Source organism: Calliopsis andreniformis, chromosome 2, assembly GCF_051401765.1.
Source record: "Calliopsis andreniformis isolate RMS-2024a chromosome 2, iyCalAndr_principal, whole genome shotgun sequence".
NCBI classification, from domain to species: Eukaryota; Metazoa; Arthropoda; class Insecta; order Hymenoptera; family Andrenidae; genus Calliopsis; species Calliopsis andreniformis.
Window position 1 is genome coordinate 452,889 of NC_135063.1, and position 12,798 is coordinate 465,686.

Genomic DNA, 12,798 nt, shown 5'->3' on the forward strand with positions numbered 1-12,798 from the left:
ACATTTATAATAAATGTTCATTAATCAAGACTAATTATAATGTTACGTAATATAAAAATATTTTCTAATTTATTTAAATGTAATCCTTTCAATATCCCAAAATAAGAAATATACAATTTAGACCACTTTCATAATTATGGGCATATATATATACTAATATGTGAAATCCTAAAACTTATATATAGAATAAATAATTCATTAAATTCATGCTATTCATTCAATCATTCATTCATACTTTTTAAGAAATAAACAAACGAAATTATTTTAATTTTTTTTTATTTAAAAATAAAAATGTTATGAGTGGTATAATTGTAATCTGTGAAAAGGTATACAAAAATTAGAATTATTTAAAATAAAAATTGAAAACAAAAAAAATGAAAAGCTACTACGAGATTCAAACCAGGCACCTACAGATTATGAGGGAATGCCTAATTCACACTCAACTACGGTACTTTCTTGTAAAATTAGTGGATTAAACTATACCTTCTGACACAATTCCAATTGTTTGTTTATAGTAAATAATAATTATTGAAGAATAATGATTTGTAAATCACCTGTACTTGCTACATTTTCATCGATCAAGAGTCACTCACACTGAACCTCTCGTACTGTTTCCAACGAGTGCAAGACGTTGCGAGTATTCATTAGCAATGTTATAATTTATATATTTAGTGAACAATAAACAACATGTATCATAATATAATGACAAAAACATTATAGGGGTATATATTTTTCGTAAAACCACTTGTTTCAGGGCCCAATTTCGCACAAAATGCAGTTTAACTAGGAATGTTATTATTTTGTTTATAACGTAAAAATTCAAAATTCTATTTTAGCCGTATTTTGTGTTTTGGTTCATAGTATTTGCATACAAATTTGCAAAACGATCGATCAGCATGTTGTCAGTGAAAACAACGACAATATACTATTTTTTAATATATTCTTTAAATACATGGATTCGTCGTTCAAAAATACACAATCGCCCCATTTATATCATTTTGCTATACGCACTAGTTTTGGAGATATTAAACGAAAGATGTTTTCCACCCCCAACTTTGGGGGTGGTTTTAACACCCTTTAGATGAATTAGAAGCAATAAAAAAAATACGTGTCGAATATTTTCGGCTATTCTACAATCCTACAAAGTTTCATAAAAATCGGAGACTTTCACCTCGCGATGTTCCCTTATTAGTAAGAATCAAAATCTCGGCTGGAGTTGGATTCGTTCAAGTTTTCCTGATGGGCAGAATTGTAATATGTACATACATATATGTGGCAACAGCGTGACGAAACTTTCAATACGTTGTGGCAACTAAGCCTTTCTTGCGTCTGGATTCGTGTATTGGATGAATACGCCATTCAGCTGTCAAATTCTAGATTACATTTACCGACTGATCTGTATTTTTATCGATGCTGATGGTAATATGACCAAATTGATTGAGATATACCATTAACGCTTCTAACGGCAAATCGTTGAACTATTTTTGTGTCAAAACGGGTGCACAACGAAAATTACGCTTTACGCCTTCAAGAAGTGTTAAATTGAGGAAAATCGCATTTCCACGATATTGTGCTAATTCAAGGAAGGGTGCTCTGGTGTACTATGAGTGAAAAAACCATTAAATCGTGAGATATTTGCGAAAATGTCACTTCGGCAGCCATCTTGCTAGTTTACAACAGCGTCTGTTTCATGCTTACAGTTTGTAATTTTACAGTAAGCTCAACGTATAGTGTTTATTGGAGTTTAAACGGACCAGAGCACCCTGTAATGAAGTCTACTCGTGGGTTCTGTACCCGCGAAAAATTCATTTATGCAAGTATCGAGACGTAAAGCGTAATTTGCGAAACCGTTTGTCTCTCTCGCTCATCGCGTATACGTGTATGACTTTCTTTGCTTGTGTGAGCGCACGCACACAGCTCAAAACACAAGGAGTCTGCCCTCTTAAGTCAATTCAAACTTTAAAAACAACACTTTCGTATGAGATTCACACAAAATTTTACATTCATAATAAATTTTCATTAATTGAGACTAATAAAATTCTAAATTACAGTATTACATAATATAGAAATATTTTCTAAATTTATTCAAATGTAATTCTTTCAATATCCCAAAATAAGAAATATACGACTTAGAGCACTTTCATAATTATGGGCACATATGTACTAATGCGTTAAATTGTAAAACTTTTATGTATAGAATAAACAATTCGTTAAATTCATACTATGTTTTCATTCATTCATACTTTTTAACCCTTCAATGTAAATTGTTGCACATATGAATCACTTATAAAATGCCTTCTAAAATCAAAATAATGATGCAAAATGAATTGTAGGCTAAATGTACCACATTAAAATTAATCAATTTAAATTTCCAATAGAACCTTTAAACCAATTATGCACGCAAATTATTTTTAGTGTCTAAATAATGTACATGATTTTTTGTTTAAACTGAAGATGTTGCGCATTTATGGGTTAACTATATGCTGATAAATTATTTTGCAAATTTGTATGCAAATACTATGAACCAAAACACAAAATACGGGTAAAATATAATTTTAAATTTTTACGTTATAAACAAAATAATAACATTCCCAGTTAAACTACAAGTTGTGTGAAATTGAACCCTGAAACGAGTAGCTTTACGAAAAACATATGTCCTTATAATGTTTTGTATAATGTCGGCACCCTTTGCTACTTTTTGGATCTGATTTGATCCAAACTCGAATCATGCTTCTACTCATAATATACTATACGGTAGTAAATGACCTTCGAACTGACGAAATTGGTACCAGTAATAAACTGGTGAATTGAGTTGAGCGGCCGAATTGTAATCTGTGAAAAGGTATACGAAAATTAGAATTATGTAAAATAAGAATTGAAAAAAAAAATAAAAAAGCTACCACGAGTTTTGAATCCGGCACCTACAGATTATGAGTGGATTAAACTACAATTTAGGTACAATTCAGATTGGTCGTACATAGTAGATAATAACTATTGAAGGATAATGATTTGTAAACCATCTTTACTTGCTACATTTTCGTCGTTGCAAGGTTCACTCACATTGAACCTCTCGTACTGTTTGTAACGTGTGCAAAACATAGCGAGTATTCATTAGCAATGTTATTATTTATACATTTAGTGAACAGTAAACAACATGTATCATAACTTGACTTGAAAAGCGTAAAATTCAAAATAAATGCAGCAGTTATTCGGTCGTATGACAGGTTCTGGACAACCTAGGCTTCACTTCAAGACGTTGCCCCACCAGATGGGATAATTAGGGCCACAGAAATTGACGCCAGAAGTATAAAATTCAGAATAAATACAGCAGTTTTTCGAAAATATGATAGGTTCAGCTGCAATGGGAAGCAAAATAATGCTTACATTTACGTTCCGGACGACATAGGCTTCAGTTTGAGACGTCGCCCAACCAGATCGGACAATTAGGGCCAAGGAACTCGACTTGAGAAGCATAAAATTGAGAATAAGTATAGCAGTTCCTTGATCATATGACAGTTTCAGATACAACGTATGGCAAAATAATGGTTATATTTACGTTGTGGACAATGTAGACTTGAGTTTACGATGTTGCCCTACCAGATGGGTCAATTAGGGCCGCAGTCAAATAAGTCAAGTCAAAAATGCACAAACACATTGTAGAGATATATGTTTTTCGTAAACTCACTCGTTTTAGGGACCAATTTCGCACAAAATGTAGTCTAACTAGGAATTTTATTACTTTGTTTATAATGTAAAAATTCAAAATTCTATTTTAGCCGTATTTTGTGTTTTGGTTCATAGTATTTGCTTAAAAATTTGCAAAACGATCGATCAGCATGTAGTCAGTGAAAACAACGACAATATACTATTTTTTAATATATTTTTTAAATAAATTGATATCTAAAAACTGTTTACATAGGTGGATTCGTCGTTCAGAAATACACAATCGCCCAATTTATACCATTTTACTACACGTTATTGTGCCAGACAACGCCCATCCGCGTAACATAATTGCGTCACCCGAGAACGCTCTAGAAAGACACGCGTTCCGCCAAGCACGTTTCGCTAATTCAGCATCGACATCTTAACGTTGTTGCTAACAAAACCATATATGGTAATGTGCGACCTCACCAAAAACGCCGAACAGAACTCGAGAGAGTTGGAAATCGAGGAGTTCGACTAAAACCACGGCGGGGAACTGGTCGAAGCGATCACTGTAACTTCCCGAACTGTTCAGTACCTCTGCTCAATAAACGGAGTTTTGTTGAAATCACCCGGTGGATTCTAATCCTTTAACCGCTCACGGACCTAAAGGCCATATCCCGTCCCTCGTCCTGCAAAGTCACCACGCGGGGCACAACAACGCACTAGTTTTGAAGATATTAAACGAAATATGTGGGTGGTTTTCATACCCTTTAGATAAATTAGAAGCAATAAAAAAAAATTCGTGTCGAATATTTTCGGCTATTCTACAATCCTACAAAGTTTCATCAAAATCGAAGATTTTTTCCTTGCAATGTTCCCTTATTAGTAGCAATCAAAATTTCGGCTAGAGCTGGATTTGTTCGAGTTTTCCTGATGGGCAGAATTGTAATATGTACATTCATATATGTGGCAATAGCGTGATCAAACTTTCAATACGTTTTAGCAACTAAGCCTTTCTTGCATCTGTATTCGCGTATTTGACGAATACGTTACTTTCAGCTGTCAAATTTTAGATTACATTTATCGACTGATCTGTATTTTAATCGAGGCTGATGGTAATATGACCAAATTGGTTGAGATAACATCAACGCTTCTAACGACATATCATTGAACTATTTTCCTGTCATAACGGGTAAACAAGGAATATTACGCTTTACGTCTTGAAGAAGTGTTAAATTGAGGAAAATCTTATTTCCACGATACTGTGCTAATTCAAGAAAGGGTGGTCTGGTTTACTATAAGTGAAAATACTATTAAATCGTGAGATATTTGCAAAAATGTCACTTCGGCAGCCATCTTGCTAGTTTACAGCAGCGTCTGTTTCATGCTTACAGTTTGTAATTTTACATTTTTCTCAACGTATAGTGTTTATTGGAGTTTAAACGAGCCAGACCACTCTGTGATGAAGTCTACCCGTAGGTTCTGTACTCGCGAAAAATTCATTTATGCAAATACCAAGACGTAAAGCGTAATTTGCAAAACCGTTTGTCTCTCTCGCTCATCGCGTTTACGTGTGTGACTTTCTTTGCTTGTATGAGCGCACGCACACAGCTTATGACACAAGGAGTCTCCCCCCTTAATTGTTGCTCGCCAGTCAGTTCCTATAATTTTGTAATCTTAGAAATATTATGAATGTGATTGAATACTTGATAAGAATGGTAAGTTGTAATGGATAAATGTTTTTCAAAAAAATTTTTAAAAATGACCTATAAGGTAATATGTTTCGTAAATTAGTATTGTAGAAGTCTTTATGTAAATTGCGCGTTCTAATTGAAAATCGTTGTATAGTGTGGAAGAGTGTCCTTCATCTCGAACTCCCAAGTAAGAATCCGATGCAGATAAATCTTCATGGAAAAATGCATAATTTATCTCGCAATTAGTACGGTGACATATTTTAATACTATTTGAAGAATTATAAGAATTTTACATCGTCAATATTTTGCATTTAATTAAATTTTATTTTAACATTGTTGAAAAGGAAAACTAAATGATTAGGTCACATAAACCATAATTTTTGTGCCGATGGAAACAGATAGAGATGCACCTAAATAAATTAGTAAAGCGAGATGTAATAATCATATTGAACGCGGCTTCTAATTTAAGAAGAAACGTCAGCATTACAAAGCGAGTGCAGATCTTCTCTATTAGGTATATCTGAACTCTCATATGTAATAAAGGAAGTATGTGAGAGGCTTATAAGTAATGCTTTTTATAGGCTTTTCTTAGACTCTCCACCGACAAATATACGTAGCATTTTCGGCTTGTCGGTAATCGTAGACGATGCATCTGACACATGAAATTATTGGACCACCGCGTATTTTCAAATTTTCAAATTATTATTAATCAAAGTGCATGTTCAACCGAAAACAGTATCAAATAATGCATTATTGTACAATGTGTGAATCAAAGTAATAGTATTGAAAACATGTCATCGTACAGTTCGAATGTATGAAGATTTGGAGTTGAGTAGGCTGCCAGCGACGACGCGCCCGCCACAGCAGTGCGATTCGACGCAGCGTCAACTTTCGGCAATTTTCACAGGGCCAATTTTAAAATGTCCATCTTTTTGAAAGTTTGTCCATCAAGGGGAAGGATCAAACTATATTCTCCTTTTTTTTCAGATTTTTAAAATCGCGCATCATCTTAAAAACCTGCATTTGTTTAAAATAATTGCAAAGAAAATGATTAAAAAACAATTTCTTTTAAATGAAATAATTTTTTTTACAAACTTCAATATTTTCTCTATAAGCACCGTAAAGCTCATCTCCATCCGCTTACTAGTTCAATAGCTATAATTTTTAAAACAGAAAGGTAGCACTTAACTTCAAACAGCTGTAAAAACGACAATTTTCAAAATTTTGAAAAATTCTTTGAGGTACGTTTAAATATCGTTAAAGACTACAACATATTCAAATTTGAGCAAATTACAAGAACTTGCTCCGAAACGTGCCCGATTTCGCGTGGAATGACCCGCCCTATGAAATTTCAGAGTAAAAGGTATGTTAATGCGTCTTCCTTCTGATTAATCATCTGATCCAAATTTACACAAAAAAAAACTACATACATTGCTAGAAGTCTTGGCGTAGAATTTAGAGAAAAACCGTACACACAGCGGGAATATCACGTGAAAAGGACTAGATCTGTAGGAAAATTCGGCATGCATCACTAATATTCGCACAAGCGTTTGACACAAAGGTTCGTCGAAAAACTAACTGCGGCTTCTTGAATTCGATAACGAAGATCGTCCACAACACCTGGTGTTGCAAGATAACTGAGTCTTCCCCAAAGGCCCTTAGCTTTACTCCAGGCTTAGACTGTCGGAAAACTGAGTCGATGCGCGAACCTGCGTTTTTCAACGTTTGACATTCAAATTCCTGGCTTTAATGATATCTGGAACCGAAATTAAACACGACTTAAATCGCACTCGGCATTTACAACTATTGCACTAATCGCCATCAATCTTTACTTCCTTGACTAAGTGTTATCAATGTTACAAGTCCAGACGAGTTACGTAAAGTAACTATGAAAGGGCTCGATTCAAAGCTCCTTCCGTTGACCTTTGACTTTGCCTGAAAATCACCATTGTAAGGACCGATAGGCATTTCCGTTGCACCCAATTAATAGATTTCTTTGAAACTAATATCATTCAACTTTTCTCGGAAACTCTGCGATGCAGCCGAGTCCCCACCATTTTTCCCATAGATTTTTGACTACAAAAAGGTCAAGAAACTCGGTCTAGCGGGCTCATTCGTAATCCAGTTCGAGTTTAGTACGTGACTGTGACTGGAAAGCAAGATCGAGCATTAGTTCTCTTTCGAGCAGAATCATAGAGTACAGTACGTCAAGTAAATTCACTGTAACATAGTCTTAACGACGCGTCCCCCGCATACCTCTGTGCGTAATCTAGAGAGAGAGGACTTAGTTCCGCGACACGTAAACTCATCGACAATTGTATTCCTTCGAGTCAACTTAAACGTGTAATAATATACATTTTTATAAGGTTTGTTAAATTGGACTTAGTTCAATCAAAACCTTTCCTAAATCCAATAAAAAGCGAACGCGTAACGATCCCAAAAATATTATATCTTTACCGCTCGAGATATATTATAAATTTAAAAGTTACGAGGCTATACTAACATCTTCGCAATCCTTGCGAAGGTCCATTTCCTAACCTACAAGTGGCTCCCGGTGTTGGCCTTTGCGCACTGGTTCGTCCACGTCCCGTGGCTCCTGGCGAGTGCAAAGTTACTCGCTGGTTTGTCCATAGTCTTTATTCCATCCTAGTGGCTCCCGATACTCGCCAAGTTGAGTGTCGGTTCGTCCACGAAAACCTACCTAAAACCTAAGGTGGCTCCCGGTATTGGCCTTTGCGCACTGGTTCGTCCACATCCGTAAGGTGGCTCCCAACGAGTGCAAAGTTACCCGTTGGTTCGTCCACGAAACAATAACAATATTCCAAAAACGCTGACCCTCGGTCAGACTATCGAGCCCTCGGCTCGTAACACCAACAATTGATAGAGCTAGAGGTATTTTCTTGATGTTTAAATGAATGAAATTTCAAATCAATCAGCATGTGAATATATTTTAAAAAGTAAAATATCATATCCTATTTCATAATGACATGACACTCGTATTTTTAAATATCCAACTACGATTATTCACTGTCCAATGTCAAATTTTCCTTCAAATCTAGTCCTTTTTTTCGCGATGTTCCTGTTGTGTGTGTGGTTTTTCTTCAAATTCTACGCTAAGACTTCTAATAGTGTGTGCAGTTTCTTCGTGTGTGGATTTGGATCAGAAGATTAATCGGAAAGTGGAGACATTAACACTCCTTCTCCACAGAAGTTTCATAGGACGTGTTTTAACTTGCCCTCTGGATTGTAAAAAGTAGACAGGCTCCGTGTTATTCAATGATACGGATAAGGAACAGACAGTTTACATGAAGGTGGACATAACCCTTTCTATCTCAAAGGGAGTGTTTTGAGGTGGTCTATAGATTGTAACGAATAGACATGATTATTGTTATTTAATGATATTCATCAATTTTAACTGAATTTTGGATCTTGTAGCCTTGTCGAGTTATAATTTAACTAATATGAAATATGCTACTGAAGATGATGTTAGAACAAATGATAAGACAATAGTAGAAATGACGGCAGAAGAAGAGTTAAATGCACGAAGAGAATTGAACAGTTCGATACATGAAGATACGATACCTGTAACATCAAAGGAACAAACCTTAAATAAAACCTTAAATCCGCTAGGGCCAGGAAGATGTCTAAAGATTAGCAGATAACACATTTTTAACTTTTAAGGTAGCTCTTTCAGGCAGTGATAAAGAAAATTGGATACGAGTCATAGATGAAGAGAAGAATGCATTAGAGAAACTAGGACATAGACCCTAGTAGGGGTAAAGACGGCGAGAAATATGAAACTATTGACAAGTAGTGGATGTGGGTCTTCAAAGTTTAAGATGACAAGAGATACGGAGCAAAATTCGTAGTAACAGGCTGTGATCAGAAATATGGTTGGAACTACACAGACATTCAGCCTACTGGCAAGTATAAGCTCATTAAGGACTTTATTTGCAATAGTCAGTAAAAAAATTACAAAATAGCAATTATTGATATAAAGACAATATTGCTCTATGGTGATTTAAAAGAAAACATGTATACTTGGTGATCCGCTATATGTGAAAAGTATGGTAGAAGTAATTTCGGAACATTGAAACAAGGAAAAAAGTTCACATGAACATAGTCAAAGCTATGTATGGCCTAAAAGAGGCATCATTTAATTGGAATATATAGTTCTCTCAATTTTTTAAAGAAAATGAACTTGAACCACTCCAACCTGAACAGCGTATTTTCAAGAAAAAAGGGAGCAATTTAATATTTGCACTATACGTTGATGATGAGTGTTGTATGTAGAAAACGGTGCTTTAAATGTCTATGCAAAAGTTTTTATTATAGAAATAATCGTTGCGAAGTTACTGGCTGTTAGATATGGTGTGATAGATATGTTAGGTATTTCCTTCGAATAGGACTAATAATGGATTGCATAAAACCAAAGAAGTTATGTAAACCTATTCTTAAGTTACTGTGTTTTATCATATGTATATCTTGAGAAAGATGTAAGTTTGTTTTGTATTAGAAGTTGGTAACAATGAAATTTCACAAATTCTTTTTATTAAAGATGATTGATTTAATTTCTGTAAACATAATATTGTAATGAATAAAATCGAATAATAAATAGTTTATCAAATTCTATTTATTGTAATACTTCATGAAGACTATTAATGTCAGTACGATTATTTTTGTAAATTAAAATGTAACTAACTTTTAATAATAATAGCATGTTTCTTCATAAATGGAAAAATATCTTTATTACCATTAGAAGATTCCATACTTAAAATTTGAAATAAAGTATTGTTATATAGTTCTTTTTAAATAAATATATGCATCAATTTAATAATCAATTTACAATTTGATATTATAGAAAAACAACTTGATCTAAGGCATATGAAGCTATATTTAGTAAATGCAATTGTGTTCAGAAATAAAAAACACATACACAAAAATTCGACTGAATCCTAATACTAATAGCTGCTTCACATTCAAAACTCAGAACATTGAAATTGAAAACGTATGTAAAATGTATGTATTATAACTCTTTTTTGTCAAATTATGCGTTCATTACGTAATGAATACAGCATGTTGCACAGTAGTCGCACACAAAATGTTTGTAATAAGTTAATGGGTTGATGATTCATTGATAGACACTTAACGTAAGCTTTATTTTGTATCCTCTTCTTGATTCAGTTTTTCTTTTTCCTCTTTGCTGTCCAACTGATTCATTGTAACTTCGTAACTGGTACTGTTCTTCCTTCTTGGTCCTAAACATGTAGTAAAGCATGTGTCACCTTTCCCAAAATTCTCACCGTCTTCAATGGTTTCGGGCATAGGTTGGTTCACGGTTTCTGGTAGATACAGCGACAAGAAACCAGATAGTAAAGCAACGAATCCGAACAAAATCGCAGGCACTTTCGGATTAAAAGAATCCAGCAGCATTATCATGGGCGTTAAAGCTCCACTAAGACGAGCGCACATCGAACCAATTCCAAGAGCTGTATTCCTAACTACTGTTGGGAACAGTTCAGCTGTATAGTTATAAATTACTGCAAAAGAGGCAGCTATACAAGCCTTCCCAAATAGAACAATAATCATTACCGCAGACGCAGCAGAGTCGGTGCCACTGGGAATGCTAGAGGCAATTATACAGCATAAACCACCAATTAACATAAATGTACTGACCACACATCTTCTTCCACTGCGATCCATTAAAAAGCACATTAAAATATACGAAGGGAGTTCGACTAAACCGCTTAGAAACAGCATCAGGAACGGGTTACCCACCAGATTGCCTACGTTTAACGATAATCCATAGTAAACGATAGAGTTGGCGAACCAGTTCAGACAAACGTTTAAAGTTTTCTTTCTGAGATTAGGCGTCTTGAAAAGATCCAAGGATCCATAAGATCGGTCTTCCTTCTGAACGTGTTGTACCTTCGCTTCGCTAACCAATTTTGCTACATCTATATCTATGTTATTTCCATTAATTTTTAAACCTTTCTGTACGATTATCAAAGCTTCACTGACGCGGCCTTGTGCCCACAACCATCTTGGAGATTCATCCATAAGCCACCAGTGTCCGATAAGCAGAGCACTGTGACTACCATATACGATCTGGAGCCACATCCTGTCTTTGATTATGGCTCCCCAGACAGCTACTAACATGAAGCCAACGGCAAAAGCTAGCTGGAACATTACTCCACAAACAGTTCGTTTGCTTGGCCCAACTAACTCCATTGTTAGAACAAATCCTGTTATATAAGCGCCGGCAGAACCAAAAATACCGTATAAAAATCTGAGAAAGAGAAAGATGAAGTAATTATTGACCAAGGCCACCAATACTCCAAGAACAAGTTGAGCAACAGCCGACACATAAAATATTATTTTACGCCCGTATTTGTCTGCCATAGTGCCCAAGGTAACCGCGCCAAAGAATACACCAAACATATATGCGGATTGTGCAACTGCACCCATCCATCGTTGCGAACAAACAAAATTCCATTCCATTCCTCGTGATGATTGAAAGTACTGTGTGTCATAGATCCATGACTTGCAGTCTTGGATCACATTATTGTAATCTAAATAATGACAGACATCAACGGCTCGAGGAAGACCTTCTGATATTACGGAGGAGTTCCAGTTTGTATCTGATAAATTCATTGTGGACATAGATTCTGTAATATTGCACTTATGCGGTGGTACTGCAGCGACCGTCAGTAACGTCAGCATATGTAGTCCCGCTGTTAATGCACCGATAACGTGTAAAGAAAATTGCCAATATTGATATGTACCGAAATCACCTAGTTGAGTCATTAGATCTTCGAGATTTTTGTCAACGCTCGCCATGTTCTGCGCTTTTTTTTATCTTAATTAGATTAAAATTCTTGGTACAATATTTAACGAGATTTAATTAACTAAAAAATTTGTTTCTTCATTCGTAGTGTAAACTTGCTCGATGAATTTTCTTCTTCAACTTCTGAAACTCATCTGTGATATGCTCCTGTTACGCCATTTAACTGCTTATGTACGTCACTATAAAAATAGTCTTAAAATTTCACTTATTACAATCACGTCGGGGTTTTTTAGGATGGTTGACAAAACAAGACGAATTCACATCCAAATTGGAAGTAATATGATGACTTGGACATGTGACGTAATCTATTGTAACGCCTATGAAGAACTGGAACACTAACTGGAATTAATAACGTGAAGAGAAGCCAGACGGAATCTTCATATACGGAGAATGCGTTGAATTTGGCTTTTACAAAATTCAGAGTCGTCCTTACACGTTCGCGGTGTGCACTTCTTGTTATCTTCTTTACGATGGCTTTGAACTCTGCGTATCTGTTGTTGACTTTACGAATTTCATATTATGCCTTCGAGAACACGTAATCTGAAATAAGAAACACAGTAATTGAATATAATCATCATGCTTGAAATTTGATTTTAATTACAATACAATACA

The 12,798-nt window shown here is 35.1% G+C and overlaps 1 protein-coding gene across 1 annotated transcript; it reads right to left on the reverse strand.

The window, feature by feature from the left end:
* Positions 1 to 10,156: 10,156 nt before the first annotated feature.
* On the reverse strand, positions 10,157 to 12,179 carry LOC143185543 (organic cation transporter protein). Its single transcript, XM_076388643.1, has one exon. The coding sequence runs from the start codon at positions 12,177 to 12,179 to the stop codon at positions 10,497 to 10,499; it is 1,683 nt and encodes a 560-aa protein (XP_076244758.1). The 3' UTR covers positions 10,157 to 10,496.
* Between the last annotated feature and the right edge of the window lie 619 nt (positions 12,180 to 12,798).